This window comes from Microcebus murinus, chromosome 12 (assembly GCF_040939455.1).
Source record: "Microcebus murinus isolate Inina chromosome 12, M.murinus_Inina_mat1.0, whole genome shotgun sequence".
NCBI classification, from domain to species: Eukaryota; Metazoa; Chordata; class Mammalia; order Primates; family Cheirogaleidae; genus Microcebus; species Microcebus murinus.
This window is the reverse complement of record NC_134115.1, coordinates 83179051-83197508: the sequence shown is the minus strand read 5'-3', so window position 1 is coordinate 83197508 and position 18458 is coordinate 83179051. Positions and strand designations below refer to the sequence as shown.

At 38.8% G+C, this 18458-nt stretch overlaps 1 protein-coding gene across 4 annotated transcripts in view; it reads left to right on the top strand.

Annotated features, from left to right (window-relative positions):
- DENND1A (DENN domain containing 1A) overlaps positions 1–18458 on the top strand; it is a 493327-nt gene that overhangs the window by 147059 nt on the left and 327810 nt on the right. For all 4 annotated transcript variants that reach the window (XM_012771853.2, XM_012771851.2, XM_012771850.3 and 1 more), the window contains exon 5: positions 9096–9215. In XM_012771853.2, the coding sequence (XP_012627307.2) occupies positions 9096–9215 (120 nt within the window). The remainder of the gene's footprint in view (positions 1–9095; positions 9216–18458) is intronic.

Below are 18458 nucleotides of genomic sequence, written 5' to 3'. Positions count from 1 at the left end.
TCTCTTCTTTAGCCTATTCTTTCTAAAAATAGCAAGAAAGTAAGATTTTGTTTAGAAATATTTAATGCAAACTTCACATTTACATGTATGAATTAGCATTGCATGAAATCTCCTCCAGCTACTTATAAAATGTATTACAAATCATGGCAAGGGCATATTTGTACAAAAGTAATAAAGCTGAAATGTTTTTAAAAATGTAGTTAGGTGTTTAACGAAGAAAAAATAAGAATACATTTTTACATGACTTCTTACTAGAGTGGTGATCTTTTTTGGATAGGTATTCCTTAATTGACTTTGTAAACTAATGTTAGAAGAAATTCACAGATTAGATCTCCTCTCTCTCTCTCTCTCTCTCTCTCTCTCTCTCTCTCTCTCTCTCTCTCTCACTCTCTCACTCTCTCACTCTCTCTCTCTCTCTCTCTCTCTCTCTCTCTCTCTCTCTCTCTCTCTCTATTTGTACCACATATCCCCTCTGGATTAAATTCTGAAATGGAAGAAAAACAAAGTCCTTAAGTGATTATTCTAAAATCTTTTTTGTTATCAATTTCTGATGCTTTTGTTGTTGTTAAAAACAATTTTCTTCTAAAATGCTTCTCTCAAGTTACCTTCCCTAATCATGTTCTTCATTCCCCCCAGCCCCCACAAAATGATTTGAGGACAGAAATGTTTCTTTATGGAAATATTTTAATCCTTGACATGTGCAATAGCTCTTTTCTTACACTGTATTATGTTACCTATCTACCCTGTGGTGTTAATAAATTTTATTGATACCAAAAAACCCCCACTTTATTATGGGGACTGTATTTTTCTGTTTTCCCACCTCTAACATTGGCATACTTCCAATGCAGAAGAGATGATGATAATGAAGTTTATTTACAATAGACACAAAGGTTTTAATGTCACAATTTTTTTTATTAGTTTGTGGTTAGCACTGTCAAATGGATATGCCCAGATTCTGAGGCCCACAAAGCCCCCCCAGGTATGTTTATGATATTATTTAACTTAGAAATATGCCAGCCTGGGAAACGAGGAATGCCCCAGGTGATTGTGTTCAAAAAAGAAAGCTTCCTAATCTTTTCAATATCTGTGCTTTTCTACCCCAAGGAACAGTAATACAACTTTCTGACATTTCTAGTCTATATCAAGAGTGGGATTTTCACAGTCATCATCAAATCACCCGTTAACATTGACATCTTGCTGTCTCTTGTGCTGTTTTAAGATTTTTCTTTCTGAAACTAGGACTTATGAAAAATAATAATGCTGGTAGCTTTTCAAAAGAAAGTGCTTTCTCGTGAATTATCTCATTTTATCTTCCTATCATAAGAGATAAGAACAAGTGCCATTATCTTCATTTGAAAAAAGTCGAAGCTGCAGAGAAATTAGGACTTGCCCGAGATCCTCTTGTGCTTACTACTAGCACAACCTAGATTTCCATTTCTCAAATGAAGACATTTCTCAGTAGACCATCTTGTGGGGATGGTCACCAAATACAGAAAGAGGGAGGAAAAGAAGAAAATTCGTATTTGATTTCCTAATTGATTCTAGTCAAAGTGCTGGGCACGGTCACATTATTGCCTTGTTTATTCTTTCAGCAGCTCTAGAAGATTGGTGGTGGTGGTATCTTTTTTACAAAAGTACAAAGGAAGGTTTAAGATGTGTAGCATTATGTTGGGTTATGTGGAGGATATGGAAATAGTCTCAGACTTAAAGCCCAGCCCTCCCTGTGTTTCCTACTCTAGTCAAGGAAGTATTATAAAGACATATTAAACAACACCTATCCAAAGGATAGTGAGGTTAGAGAAGACTGAAATGGTCAGAGAAAATGTCTTATGGTGGAGGAGGCTTGTGTTGAGTCTGCCAGGACGGCAGGAAGTGGGTAAGTGGAAGGGATAGCCTAACACCCCATATGCACTGAAGAGCAAAGCAGAGGAGAAACCCTGAGTGAGCCTGGTGAGTGTTCAGCCAGAGCAGATGGAGCCTGCTGGGGAGAGGGTGACGTCTACCATGAGCACTTGGGCTCTGGCCACAGGAGGCCTTGAAAATGTGTGGGAACAAGACCGCAGGATTTTCAAGCAGAAATTCATCTGGTTCAAACTTCCCATTTTACAGAAGGGAAACCAAGATCCGCAGAGGTGAAATGACTCGCTTACGGTCACAACTATGTAATTACGGAGCTGGGAAAGGAACAGATACTCTTATTCTCCATTCAAAGTTATTTCTACCCTATGCTGTCCTTGAAACTCTCGGTGGAAGGGAGTAGTGAAGTGTCAGTGCTGAGTTTCCTTATCACTCTCAAAATTTTTTCATTGTTGTTGATGAAAGCAGTCTCTTAAAAAAAGACTTAAACCATTCCATATTGTGGTCGCTACTTGTTTGCACTCAATAGCTGACAGTCAGCTTCAGTTAGTCAAGGCAGTCAAGAGATGCATCGGATGATGGAAAAGCTATTCCTTTCCATGTTTGCACTTTACTCTCTTTCAGAATCGAGAAAGTCAGGTACCATTAACTTGCCCAGTAAATTTTACTGGCACACACAAATGACAGGAGCATGGAATGAAATGCCATAATCTTTTCAGGGGCAGAGGCACCTTCTAATGGTTCAGGATATAACCACAGATGCAAATGTGGCTCAAATACTACTTACCATGTTGTTATGTATCTGTTTTGTGCCAGGCATTGTGCTGTGTTCTTTTCCTACACTAAACTGTTACATGTTAGCAAGTTTACACTTAGCCTCATGCCACATAGGAGGAAACGGAGGCTTGGTTAGGTTCAATATCTGGCTCAAGGTCCCAGGACTAGTAAATAGTGGAGCACTCATTTGTCTCACCCCCCCCCCCATTCCATCATAATTTTTCTCTTATACCACACTGCCTGCATTTACATTCCATCACAGCATAAATAAAGTGACTACACAAACTTTATTTATTTCGAAAGCAATATATATATTTATTATAGAGAAGTAGAAAATTTAGATAACTGAAGAAAACAAGACCCACTCAGAGCAACATGATTAGTACGTTAGTGTCTTAACTTCCCAGACCTCTCCACTATGCATTCACCATGTTGTGCTTTCCAAACCTGAGTCTATTTGGCACACTTAGTCCCTTGGTTTAGCTTAAACTATAGGTTCAGCTGTGCCCCCTATTATTTTCTACTGCATTAGGTAATGATGAAGCAATTGGGCCTTGGTGGACAGAATGTTGGGGGGTAGCAACCAGGAGATCTAGGTTTTAGTTTTGGTTTTACCACTGATTGCTCTGTGCTGTGAAGCAAGTGGCATTTCTGCTGAGGGCCTTCGTTTGTTCACGAATAAAATGTGGGAATTGGACTAGATCTCTGCTGTTCTTTCGGCTTTGATACATTTTAACTCTACAGTCATGATTTATGTTGACTTTGTCAGGCTCATGTAGAGGAGGGAGTGGATAGATCTGTTTTCAGAATCGTCAGGTGAGTTTATCTCGCAGTGTGTGCCCTACTGTTGGTCCTCAAACATTTTGGTCAATGCCATTCTTGCCATTTGGATCTTTGAATAGGAAGGTGAGAAACTGGAGGCTTAGGCAAATGTAAGGTGTGTTGATGGAAGGAAGCTTTGAGGCTCATGAAACTAGAGGTTGGAGATGTGGTGGTTTGATAAAGCTTGATTCCTGCCACACCCCTCGTATGCACTGAAGGAAAGGAGAAGCAGCTCTTAGGGCACCCTGCAGTAGATGGCTCAACACTAATTTTTAGTAAGCTGTAATAAATAATAATAAATAGATGGTGACAAAATGTTTCAGTTCTATCTCTTGAATTTTATAATTGTATAACACTAATAATAACTATTTTTGTTGTGTGTCTGCTAGTTACCTTGTATATATTATTTCTAATCCTTAAAACTATTCTCTAAAGTGTAGATACTCTGATTTTACAGATGAAATCAGAGAGGTATAATAACTTGTCTGTGCTCATGTAGCTAGTAAGTAGCATATCTGGGATTCTAATCTAAAGTCTAGACCCTAATGTTTTGTCTTTTTCTCTCTTGTATCATAAATCTCTGCCTCTGTTGAATCATTCTCCATCTTTACTCTTCATTCCTACGCAATTGCTGTCTGGTTCTCTCTTTTTTGAAAGAGTTATCTACACACTTCAATTTATTCCTCAGCCCTCCTTAGTATGTCTTCTGCTTCCTTCATTAAACTAGAGCTGTTTTTATCAAGATCATCTAAAACCTCTGTATTGGTCAATTCAATAGCCATTTTTTTCTCTTCTCATCTTGATGCATCAATACAGTTGACCACTCCCTTCTGTTTGTTCTGCCTGATTATTTTCTTTTTTTTTTTCCTTTGGTCTCTTCTCTACCCATCCTCTAAATTGGTAGTTCTATAAATTAGTCCTGGATTCTCTTTTGTTTCTCTGAACTCCCTCACTAAACGATCTCAGTCTTTACCATGGCGTTAAATACCATCTGTATATAGATGACTTCAAAATTTATAGCTTCAATCCAAACGTTTCCTCTGCTTTCCTAACTAGTACGTTCAGCTCCGTACTTGTCATTTCTACATAGATGTTTTACAGTCTTCTCAGACTTAACGTATCCCAAATGGAGCCCCTCACTTGTTAGTCTTTCCTATCATCAAATGGTCATATTCTGCCTTTTTGCTCCCCAATTCTCAGGCCATCTGCAAGCCTGTCATTTATACCGGCTAGCTATAACCTGAACTAGCCACCCCTCTCCATCTCTGCTTTCCTTATATGAGTGGAGCCACAATCCAGTCTCACCTGGACTACTGCAATAGCCTCCTGATTATTTTCTCTGCTCTTACTTCTGCCTTCTTCAAAACCATTCACCATATGTCAGATCAAACTTTTGAAACTATAAACCAGGCGGTTTTTCTCTTGATTGAATCCATTCAATGACTTTCCATTGCCCTTACCAGAAAAAAAAAAAAAAAAAAACAATTCCTAATTCTTTACCATGACCTATGGGTCTCTGCATGATCTGGTGCTTGCTTTATCTAGCAACTTCGTGTAATGCCTCTTTCCCCTTTATCTCCCGTGCTTTAACAGTACTGGTGTCCTTTTAGTTCCTTGGTCCAGGCCTAACTTTTTCCAGCCACTATAAACTTTACACAGCTCTTTTCTCTGCCTGAAACACCCAGTCTCCTGTTCTTGAGTGGCTGCTGCATCTCATCCTTTAGGTCAATATTGTTGTAATCCTTGAGAAGCTTCTTCTGACCACATTATCTCAGGCCTTTCTTTCTCTTCCATTTTCTTCTACCTTTGTTTCTTCTTTGGTTTTGTAATAACACTATCACAAGCTGCATGTTTTGTGGTATACTTGTTTATTATTCCTATTCAACTAGGCAGTAAGCTCTACAAGGGCAGGGACTGAGTCTATATTGTTCCATGTTATATACCCCAGCACTTGTTATAGTACGTAGTGTAGTTGTAGCTCAATTTGCAAAATGGATAACTAAACTAAAAGTGAGGCTCATATGTAAAATCTCATTTCTCACTGGAAGACTGGAATCAAACTGTCCATCCACATGCTTCATACCATTTGTACACTGGGCCTGTAAATAACTTCAAGATTAAGCAAAATGCTTCTGAAGAACCCTTGCTTGAATGGCAGGCATTTGAAAGGCAGCGCGAAGATTAAAATCTGTGGCTCAAATACTTACTGCTTTTCTCCCTTGTTTTCCATATTAACCTAGGCACCAAAGCACAACTCAGACTCGTCTTGGCCCTGGTCTGCTGGTTTTGTTTCTGAAGATACTCGTTTGGTTTCTGTAGCTTAGTGGAAAGTACAGTTTGTTTGCTGAGACAACTATCTGAATTTCTCACATACCTTAGTCCTTAAACTGAGTTAAAAGCTTCTCAGGGAAGGTTTTCATCGTTTCTAGTGCAGAGTGACAGAAAAGGAAGGACTCTGAACCAGAAGTTGGCTTGGATTTTTGGCCTAGCCCTGAATACTTTGGAAAAACAAAATAAAACTAAACCCTAAGCCTGTTTTCCTATTTGTAAAACAAGATAATTAGGCAAGATGGTTTCTAAGGATTCTTCTAGCTTTCATCATCGTGAAATCTCTGATTCCCGTGGAAATTAGGATGCTGATACTGGAGATAAACACAAAAACTGCAACCTTTAAGGAAGCAGATCCTTTCCCTCAAGTCATTTTTATGGAGAAAGAGTGAACCCTCCCATAGGCCACTATAGCAAGTAGAGAAAGAGAATGATGAATTCCTTGGAGATTCAGAACCCTTCATATTAACCTCTGTTTGACAGCCCCTGCCGGGCTTTTAGTTTATTGGAAATTGTCCAAGGAAGAAATATTTTAGAGTCTACTGGTTTGGGGCTTTTGATGACTTGTACTTCACCCTTCCAAGAATTAAAAAGGTGAATTAATTACGAATAAGTGCCTCCTTTTAAGCTGTGGCACCCCAAAAGGAATCTTTTTCACTTTAATGCAAACGTCAGTCACTTGGTTACCCAAAGGACTACCCCTTAAAAAATGCAAGGGACAAGAGAGAAAGAAGGTGGACTGACTTCTTCTATTCACAGGTATTATAAAGCTAAGTGAATCAGGGAGATTCTAAGCAAATACATGATTTTAATGGGAACTTTAGTTTTTTTTTCACAGTTGGTAACAGCTTGCATCCCTTTTATTAATTGTTCCTACTATGGACTGGCCTTTATACTAAATACTTATTCCACTTATTCTCAAAACATCCTTTGGATGGGGTGGTAGTTTTTCATTGTTATTCCAGGTGAAGAAACTGAGGTGCTTAGAGGTTTTAAGTAACTTGCTAAATTAAGGCCCATTTAGCAAGTGATTGAGTTGGGATTTGAACCAAGTAAATGAGTAATGATTCATTCTTCGAGCCTACAGCATAGCTGAACACATTTTCAGCATTTTTAATGGGAGTGAAAAAAATAGTAGGAAATTAATGACACCCAATTCACAAGTCAAGTCGTGTTCATTCTGTGTCATTTTCCTAGTGATTCTCGATGTTTTCTTTTCATACAGTCCTATCAATACCCTTCCCTTGTAGGATGCTACTTAGAGAATATTCATTTTAAGCATTCTACAAGTGAAAAACCCTGAATTAAAATAATGAACAATCATATTTTGTGTGATCACGTAGTAATATTTCACAAAAGCATGACCTTATTTGTAACTTAGAATCATCTAGACCTGTTGCTTTAAATATTTTAATAAAACAGGGTTTCCCTTCCCCCATTGAGGCCCCACTTTTCTCCCCAGTCACTTTAATTATGTGAGCTAGAATCCTGTTTCTCACACATCTTCAGTTCTCAACCTTGTTAAAATTAATCATATAATCCCCCTTTAAAACATAGTATTAAATCACCATAGTAACACAGTATCCAAGCTTTATAGATAAAACATAATAGCCATAAGAAGGTAGCGTTTGGTGTCCCCTTGACAGCTCTATAACTTTTATAGAAATGTGTTCCTTCTCCTGGCTGAATAAGGTGGAGGGATAGCATTACTTACACCTGCTTTACTACCACATTGCTTTTAAATTGCCACCTTGTTTTTGTTCACCTTCCTAGTTAAAAAAGGAGAGTGGAACACTTTCTTTTCTCTCTGAATTATTTTCTTGTACTCTCTAACCTTTCTCCAAGGGATGGAGTTGTTTGCTTAAATATGACCAGGCAGGGTCCATTGACTTTTATATTGGAATACCTTGAAAGTCCTTTTAATTTTCTATGTGGCTTGTATAACAGAGTTTTGGAAAGAAAGTCTAACCTTATATGTGAAAACCTAATTTGTACCATATCCAAAGACTCAATGAGAATTCTGCCTTTGGAAAAGGCCTGGTAAACTATGATTTTTCATTTATACTGACAATTTATAAAGTATTGATAGATGATAACATAGATTTGAGTATTTTGTCAATTTGAGTATACTTTGTAAAAATACAGTATGAGTCCCTTTAATTCAATGTCAAATTCTAAAATATTTTGTTACTGTAAATTTACATTATGTAATAGAAGTTGGAATGGTTACATTTTTTAAAAGAATAGAATCCAAGCTAACTGATAAAAAGAGGTTTTTAAAACATTTTGTAACACTTAAAAAAGTTTCTGGATTACTCTGATTAGTAATATGCTTTTTAATTTAAAAATGGATATTTTTAAGTTATATATTACATTTATGTGTGGTTTATGTATTTTTGTATTGATGCAGGAATTTTTAGCTTTTTAAAATTATCTTTTTTAAAAACATTGTTTCCATTTCTTAGAAAGCACCTTGCAATGCTAGACATTTTGGTATTTTCTATCCTCTAAAATATGAAATATGTTCCTCAATAAGTTCAGAAATTGTGAAAGATACAGAAATTTAGGAAAGTAACACCTACCATTGTCCTCTCTTCTTTCCAGTTTCAATTTTAGCATCATCCCTTAGTAGCTCTGTGAACTTGATTCAGTTGCCACCTATTTTGTTCTTTAGTTGCCTTTTGTGTAGACTGGAACATCATCTAAATTCCATGGTGGTTGTGAGAATGAATGAGATGATATATATCAAGTGTCCAACTTTTGACTGGCCACATAGTAGACACCTAAATTCGGTTGTAATTATTGTGTTTAGAGCTAGAGGAGATACCAGGTAGGTGCTGTTGACAGCAAGCTGGTGGAGTGGCCTTTGGAGTCAGAGCTAGGCTTAAAATCCAGCTTCTTACCACTTACTAGCTGGGACCTTAGGCAGTGCGTCTCTGGACTATTTCTTCATCTATAAAATGAGGTTAATAGGATGCACCTTTCAGGATTGATGGGCTGATTAACAGACCTACCTCAGGGCCTGAACTCAGTAAGGGGAAAGTGATAGCTCTGAAGGTTGTGATTTCTGAGGTGGTCACACAATGGGCTGCAGGCTATATTTTCTTTCTTTCTTTCTTTCTTCTTCTTCTTCTTTTTTTTTTTAACCAACTCCCAGTCTGTTTCCTTGAAGTGTGTAAATTTTAAGTTCATTTATAAAGAGTTCCACTGAGAGAGGAAATGTTACCGGTTCAACGACTTGTTGCGATTAGATACTTTATCAAGAAACTTACTGCACATTCATTTTCCTCTTTGTTCTGTCTTTGCTGCAGCCTCACAGTTAGCCAAGTTGGCCAGAACTTCACGTTCGTGCTCACTGACATTGACAGCAAGCAGAGATTCGGGTTCTGCCGCTTATCTTCAGGAGCGAAGAGCTGCTTCTGTATCTTAAGGTAAGGGAGAGTGGCTTGGGCTGTTGGCTCATCCCGTGAAACCGTGTCAGCTTTTGCGTTGTTCTGTAATTAAATTTTCCAGCTGTTCTTTTTTATTTTCCTATCTGTCTCCCACAAGTCACTGCACTTGGGGAGAAGGACTTCACAGTGTTGATCTCGTACTTTAAGTCCTGCAGATAATTGTATTTATTTATTTGTATCACATCCCTTGGGTGGGAAAGGGACCACTGCTTGTGAGTAGTATGTGGAAGCCGGAGAGTCAGCGTGACTTCAGTTCCTCCTGCTGTTATCTGGAGCTGTCAGAAATTAGCCTGTTAGGCTTTCTCTTGGACATTTTGTGTATGTAAGATTATTAATAAAGTATGTGTCTGTAGCGCAGGACATCGTGCAGACACAGACTGTGTCCTCCTTAAAGTAACACCCTTGCCCCCTTTGGGTCAGTGAATGAATAACTGTTTCTTAACTTGGCCACTTCTGTAGAGGTTTGAAAAAAGTGCAGAATCCTGTAAGAAGGCTTCTTCAGGTCTTCTAAAATCCCCTTTGTACGCCAGAACCACACTTGCTTAATGCTCTGTTTCCTCCTGCCACAGGGGTAAGGCCTGTTCTGGGGTGGGAGGATGTTTGGAAATCCGATTTTGGAGCCACTGGCTCTGTGGGCTCCTGCTGGGCGCCTCCTGAGGGGGAAGTAAAGGCATCCCACGCGCTCTCCTCTCCATCTGCCTTGGTTAAGTAGGTGTCAGAGGGGCCTGCCTCCTGTCTCTCTCTGCTCATGTGGAGCAGCAGGGGCAGGGCAGCAGGGAGGTGCCCATGACAAAACCCGGGCCCCCAGCCTAGGGCTTGGGCCTGGGGATAAAAGGCCAGACTCTCTATGGATTCCAGAAAGGGTAGCTCTCTGCTGTACTAGTCCCTGTACTTCTTCTTCTCACCAAGAGAAGACCCTCCCTCCCTCCGTACCCCAAACCTCATACTTACAGGGGAGGAGGGGCTCACTTTCAAGTTTCTTTGCTCACTAACTCTCAATCTGGACTTCGACAAGTTTGCATTTCTCTACACAAATCTTATCGTTTTTAGTGCAGTCAGCTCTCTTTTGCACCGAGCATAGCATTTATAATCTGGCATTAGCAGACAACCGCTGGGAGAGACCTTTGGAATGGGGCACAACCTGGTGCTTTGGGAGATTACATGTTCTCAAGCATGCCTCAAGAGCCCACGCTGAAACTTGCCCAAGGATTACCTGTCCAGAGTGATAGACTTTGATGTAAAAGACTATTTACTTTTTAATTTAACAGTGTGGCCTTTTTTTTTTTTTTTCTTTTTAAAGAAAAATTTCTCTTCCATTTTTGCCTATTATATTTCAGTTCTGTTAAGGACACTGCATGTTTATACAGTTGCCCTTTGAATGATATGGAGGCTAGGGTGCCCTCTCCCAGTTGAAAATCCATATATAACTTTCGATTCCCCCAAAACTTATCTACTAATAAATAGCGTACTGTTGACCTACTGCCTTCTAAAGAACATAAACAGTTGATTAACACATATTTTGTATATTATATGTATATTCTTACAATAAAATAAGTTAGAGAAAAGAATGTTATTAAGAAAATCATAAGAAAGAGAAAATGTGTTTACTGCTATTCATTATAAAAGTCTTCATCCTGGTCTCTTCACATTGAGTAGGTGGAGGAAGGAGGAGGAAGACGAGGGGCTGGTCTTGCTATCTCAGGGGTGGCGGGGAGGAGGAGGTGGAAGGGGCGGCAGGAGAGGCAGGCACACTGGTATAACTTTTATTGAAAAAAGTTCTCATATAAGTGGGCCCATGCGGTTCAAACCTGTGTGTATTCATTTGGAGGTGGTGGGGCTTGAACTGAGTTCTTGAAATTTCGCAAAAGTGTTTTCTCCCCATGATATTTTTGGGTTACAACGTTTCTTTCTTTCCAAGCTGGGGTGTGTGTGTGAACTCTTAACTGGCAATATCATACTCAGATAGCAAATTTCTGAGAGTAGAAAACTTTATTTAAAAACTTAAATTTAAAACTGCTCTCTTCTAATTCTGGTGTATGACTTTGTGTGCCTATGTAGATAGGATTATGGGTTTTATGTTTGTGAGAAGCCAGTTGAATAGCCTTTATACTGTCATCATTTAGAATGAAAAATAGCAGCAATTGGTGTTTTTTCTATCTGTTATACTAGCTTGGACCTATGGAGAAAAATTCAGTGGGTTAATTTATTCATTTGTTTGTCAGCCCTTAATCGAATGCCTACTATTAGCTAGTCCCTGCCCTTGAGGGGTTCCCACACTAGCTGGGGAGATGGATGATCACACTATAGTATGCTATATATAATGCATAGAATGATCCCAAAGCATAGTGTCTTCTTGCTATTGATTTTCTAGTACCAGAGGATAGTGACTGTGGTTAAAAATAAAGAGTCCTATATGAATTCTGGAACATGCATTTTATGGGAATTTAACATGGTGGGGGGAAGCTCTCTTTATCTTATCCAGCTTGTACACGTATAAAGGGCACACACAGTGGGACTTCCCATGTGTTTGGTTTGGGAAGATTGCTAGGTTGGGACTAGGATACAAATGGAAGGGTCTACTGTCAAACCTGGACGACTGGCTGGCAGCATGTCCAGTGGGGAGTGGAGAGGTCTGCCAAGAGAATGAGAGCACAACCTGTGTCTGGGTTCTATAGATTGTTAGCAGTGTTCTCCTTTGCCGCTTAATCTCCTTGCTTTCTTTAGATGCTTTCCCTTTAGTTAGCCTGTGCTTTGAGGTCCAGTCACCCTTCGCAGTGTGACCAGGGCTATAGCTCTAGTCTACTCATAAGCTGCCTCTCCTTTGCTTTCCATTTTTTCCTCATGAGGGATGTAGCTCCAAGTAATGGTATCTGGGCAGGCATAGCCTCTGCTGTTTCAGGATTTAGCTTAGCTTTCTTTTTGCCCGATCTCCCCAAGCTTATATTCTTCCTGGCCCATATGATCTGCTATACTGTCTCTGCCTTCTACCCGTCCTCCCAGACTCAGCATAAGGTACCTCCTCAGAGTAGCCTTCCCCAGGCAAAAGTAATCATTCCCTTCTCTGGGCTCACCCAGCATGCTTTGCATACTTCAGTTACACACTCATAAACCTTGATATTCCTTTGTCTTTCTCCTATTGGAAAGTCAACTCTTTGGGGGTAAAGACTATGTCTTAATTAACTATATATCTCTAGCACCAAGATGTTGTATGCATGGTGTTCAGAGAAAGGGAGATGCATCAAGAATAGAGGGACAGAGCACCAAAGGCTTTGAATGACAGGGCAAGTAGTTCAGAAGAAATATGAAATACAGTTATTGGCAGAAGCATGGTTCATATTATTAATACCAAACTCATTTCATACTGGTTGTAAGAGATACACCTTTGAATCTGACAGTGGGGTTGAGTGACAGCCATTTCATCTCTAAAGGGCTAGGCTATCTGTATTCCAAATTTAAACTTAATTTCACAATGAAAAGTTCTTAGACATCCTTTATATAATATTACTTATTAGGTTCATTTTTATTTCCTGTTCCTCCCCAACTAGGATATAAGCTCCATTGAAGGCTGGGAATTTTTGTGTCCCCCCCCCCCCAAAATTACCTCTAAAATTTATGGAAGACTATCTGGCACATAGTAGGCACTTAGTAATGAATCCCTGGGAAACAAACCCATGTTTATTTTCAAAAAAGATTTTTAAAGTTGGCTTGAACTCTTGTCACCAGCTAACCTTGACACAAATGTAGTCATACTAGACTATAAACATGTCTCATTAGCACAAATACCACTATAAAGTCAAATGCATCATTTCCTCTCACGGTCGACTAGTTCCTGCCATTAAGAGATTTTACTTCTCCTTGAGATTTGCCATATCCTTTAACTCGCTGCTGGATGATAGTTTATACTAAATTATAAACACCAGCTAGAACAATAGTTGTAGGTTAGTTAGTCATTCTTCATTATAAACCCAGGAATGTGGGCGTATTTTAGCATACACAGATTGCACTGAGTCTGATGCGGTTACACATTTACCTCTGAAGTCTTTCAGTATTATAAAACAAAATGACCTAGAATTTAAATTTTTTCATGGTTTTCGATTTGCCCAAATGGCACATACTCCATCAAAGCCAAAATTGTAATGAAATGTGCTATTTCTGGCCAATTTATGGTTTTGGATCAACAGTAGAGGAGCACAAGAGTTCAAAGCCATAAATTCGTTGTTTGGGGGTTATGGGAGATATGTCATACATAATTAAATTTTTTTGGTCTTTATAAAGGAACTTTATAGATATTCATATTCTACAATTTTCTGCTTTATCCTTTAGGGGTCTTATTTAAGATCTTGAGAAAGCTTGAGTAACTATCCTTATACCCAAATAAAACTGTTCAGAACCTATTATACATTTGGGGAAGAAATAACTTTTTCATCAAGACATTATCTAAAATATTTTTAGTTTAACTTTTAAATTTTTTATTGAATTAAGAAGTAGCTGAGTACCTAGCATATACCTGGAATGAGCAATATGTAACCCTTGATGTCTGGCTTTTATTTACCTCAGTTCTCCTTAAGATAGACACAGAGATCTAGCCCCCAACTCCCCATTTGAAAACCTTTCAGATGCCACGTTCATCCAAAATTTTGATAAGCTGAACTTTCTGAACTTGGTGTTAGAAAATGAAGACAATATGTACTTTCTGTCATTTACCAAATATATAACTGAATATGCCTCTGGTTAAACCACCTCTGTTTTGATGTCTACCTCCCATTTCTCTTGTGCTACCCTTACTCTCTTAGGAGCCACTCAATCTTTGGGAAGGGAATATATAAACAAGTAGTTAACATACAATGTGATAAGTATTATTTTAAAAAGTATGTGTGTGTGAAGTTCTTTGGGGTCACAGATTAGGCAGTGCCCATTTCTAACTGGAGAACCAGGGAAAGTGTTGCTGATGGGTTCCAGTTAAACTGGGCCTTACAGAAGGAGAGGGGGTTTTCCTGGAGGAGAATGGAAGCAAAACTCTCTAGACAGTGAGAACTGATGTGCAAAGGCCCCAAGAAATGAAAGGTAGAGCAAGATGAAAGAATGCTGAGAATGCTAATGAGAGGGCAGTAGCCAGAGATGATGCCAAGGAAGTCTTGGGGCTGGATTGCGAAAGTGCTTGTGGGGTGTGTTCAAGATTTTAGATTTATCCCAGAGCAAATGGAATGCTATCAGATGGTTTGAGGCAGGCATTAGAAATATTAATGTTTGTAGACTAAGGCTAAAGTAGCTTAGTACATAAAACATGAATGGGTTTTTCTGGTTACTGTTAGAGGGGATATTGCATGTCCCTTTGGGAAAAGCACCCAGATTTAGACTAGATTTTTTAAATCTCAACTTGAGGTTCTTTTTAAAAATTGTTTTTGAAAACAATGTTCCTGGGCCCTAGTTAGAGAGAGATTGTCCTCTTTTCCATGCTAGTTAGCATGTGGACTTAAGTTTAAATGGGAATAGTGTTAAGTGAGAATCTTCTTCCTTCTTTCTGGAGCACTCTCTGACCTAATGGTTGGAACAGCCGTTGCATCATTTTCCAGCTGCACTGTATTCATTTTTTACTCTAAACACAGAAAAGCTCAGTTTTCACAGAGCGAAAAAGAAGCTAGAAGTAATAAAGGAGCCTGGTTTTAAGAACTTTGGCTTCCCTCTCTGACTGTGCCAGTGTTTTTAAACAACATGTACAGTTCAGGGGAAAAATCAAAGGACCCTGTTTCCTCAGACAGGTGCGGTGGCAGAAGCCCTTTCGGATTGTGTTTGCTGCTTTAGTTTAAAATAAGTGTTTGGAGGGTGGGGAGAGAATTGGGGAGGAAGGCTGTGGGGACAGCTTCCAGATTTTTACCTTGAAAGCAGGTGCTGCTGAAACATTCCAGAAACAGATGGAATCTCCTATTCTTGTTTTAAGCTATTTATGGTTGTCTCGCCTGAGGGTACCCTGCTATACAAAAATGCACAGCCTGATGTTTGAGGGTAGTTGGGCATCAAAGCTGGGGCCCCTCTGGGAGAAATCAGCCTTTCTTCCCAGTGCCTTAAATGCCATTCTGGAAACCTGGATCTTTCATACTGTTTAACAGAGGACGTTCCTCTGCCTTTCGAGTGTTTCTGCCTCTCTGGAACTGTTTGATTTCTTTTTAATTCTTCCCCTTAAAAGTAAGGGGCTACTATGTTGTTCTTGTTTTCTGGCTGGTCAGCTGGGAGAAGGCCTTATTCTGTGGCGGATTTATGATTTCATCCATTGCGGGTCCTGGGACTTGCTTCTGTCAGAAGCCTGTGGGCGGGGGAGGCTCTGGTTTTACTAGGCCTGGGGCCCTTTCTGAGTTCCTCAGTTGTTTGAAAGGCTTGCATGGGGGTGGGGATGGTGTGCTCTTCAGAACATCACTTTGTGGGAGGTTATAACTTTTTTTTCTTAATTAAAAAAAATGAAGTGGTTGAAAAATGTTGCATGTTTTATTGCCATACAGATGCCTTCATGCTTAGAAACATATTTTCCTCTGGGGAGCCACAACTCAAGAATAGTAACAAGCTGTACAGTTTAAAGAAAATCACCTTTGAAGAGAAGAAAGGGAAATAACTAAAACGGCCCTTGCACTCCTAGCAGCCTGCTGTTGGAGGTTGATTTGAAGGCTGGGAACCTGGACAGTTGGAAAGACAGGTGTGTCCTCCGTAGCCGTGGCCATGGGCTGGGACCAGCAGCCAGCCGCAGGCTGTCTACTCCAGGAGGAAGCTCCTTTTCTCCTCCTGGTCCTTTTCACAGGAAACCATCCTGGTACAGCTTTCCCTCAAGCAGCATGAGCCCACGGTTGTAGGATATTTGAAACTCCAAGACTTTGGCTAAAAGAAATTTTTTATTTTTGAGACTTAATAAGTTAGAAACATGAGACATGCTATTTTCTTATTCTGTTTTGAAAGCAGAACACTTCCTTATCTTAATGCTCATGAAAGCAGGGCAGCAAGTAAAACCACCCAGGAACTCCAGGAGTGCAGTTTTTTCTTGTGTTTTGCTTTTCTTCCCTATACTTCACTCATCTTGCTACCTCTAGAGACTGCTGCTGATGGCTAATGTTATTATACCTGTTTGGAGATGGATAGAGTAAATCTGGACAACTGACTACAGAGGATTTGGAGTGGAAGGGAGGAAATAGCATTTATTAGCATTTATTTAATATGCTTAATGGTTTATATAATTTTCATTTGTTCTTATAGCCCCCTTATGAAAGTGTTGCCATTGTAGAGATAACAGGGTTGAGGCTAGAGGGATACAATGAGTTGCCCAAGATTTTACAAGGAGAAAACTAAGAAATTTATGACAGTTTGCAATCCAAAATCTAACCCTAAGTTCATACTCAACTGCAGTTTCTATCTTCCTGCCACCAAAGCAACTTTTCCCAGTTGGAAAAGCCTATTCATCTCTCTCTCTCTATATATATTTTTTGTTAAAAAAGACACGATAGGTAGCTTGCCTATGCAGAACGAGTGCAGAGCTGAGCTTACATAGTTTTCAGAAATAATATATGGCATTCCACCCTAATTTTATAAGTGATGGAAATGAAATGTGAAAGAGATGGGAAGGTTTTTGTCTCAAGTTCTTTAGCTGGCTAATGGCAGTCTTATGACCACCAAACCAAGGTTTTGTCCGTGATATAGCAGTGTTTCTTCTAACTTGGGAGAATGAGTCCAAGGCCACCTGGAACTAACATGTCTCAAGACTCAGTAGTCCCCACTTAACATCGAGGGGTCGCATTCCCTTTGGGCTAGCATGATTACAATGTGTGAATAATCTAACTATATGATTATAAAGACAATGATCAGTTCTATTTAAATCTGATGCAAGGGGTGTTTGGATGGAAAACCAGTAAAATGAGGCTGCCTTCTGAAAGAAAAAATCTAAGAATTATACATGAGGGACACTTTTTGGGAGATGGAAAAACATTCTACAGGAGAGGCCAGTTGGTGCTTTTTGGTTGAGTTTGAGTGTCAGCAATTTTTCTTGGACCTCCTTGCAAGCCAATCACTTTCCTTCAACAGCAACAAGCAGAAGGCATTTATCTGAGCCTTATCTTTGCTTTTCACTGGGCGGGAGATAGAAAAGAAAATGACTCAAAATATGCCTCACACCTAAAATTGCCCTTTGCTTCTAAGCTACACTCTTATTTTAACAGCAAGATAGATTTGTGAATACAGAAGGAGTGTGAATTTAGGTTGTCTGGCCTTTTCAGTGATCAGTTTTAGAAGCAGTAGGAATCCTAACATCTCTCCCTCATAGAGAGGCCCTGGAAGATTGCAGTAATAGTGTACCTCTTTACAGGAAAATCATTGTGCCATCTGAAGTTCAAAGACCCCACAATTCTAACTATCAATTATAAGCCACTTAATTTTAAGATGTTATTTTTTGAGATTATGAAGATATACTTCCTTATTAGAGGAATTTAGAAAACTATAGAAAAGTAAGAAATCTGTCATCCCACCATTCTGATAATGACTTACGGGTGTTTCCTTCCTTGAACTGGGATTATATAATTTTGTATCTAGCTTTTTCACTTACTGAATCATAAGTATCTTTACATATCATTAAACATTCTTTCCTGAGAATGTTTTTGACTACATAATTTATTTGTGTGAGATTGATTTATAAGGAAAGAAGCTCTTAGTAATTTAAAGAATATTTCTTGCTAAGACATTCTTTTAAAAAATACATTTGTTGTGTTATTTGTCATTCAGCTAACTACTTGGGTATGTTTGTTTAAAAAAAAAGCCATCTAACTTTTTTTTTATCACAACATGTGAGCTATTACTCAATTCTTGACAAAGAAAAATAGTTATTAGCTTCTGAAAATAATGAACACAAAAATACGGAAATATTATCAAAAGTCTTGGTTAAATTAAGTGGCAAATAATGAGTTGAGTTTACTTTTCCATATTTCACTTTGTATATTTACATCTTCAAAGTAAGCAATTCCTTTTATTAGCATGAGTTGTATTGTAAAATGTAAAATGTAGCATAAAGGGAATACTTTTAAAGTTAGATAGCAATATAATTTTGATTTTGGAATGTATTGCATTCTCTATGAAAGCAAATTACATGTCTCTTGAAACTTTATGTAAACTGGGAGGGGGAGAAACTTTATGTAGAAACTTATGGAATTTTTAAATGTAGAGAAAATTAAATTCTACATTGTAGTATGCAATGGA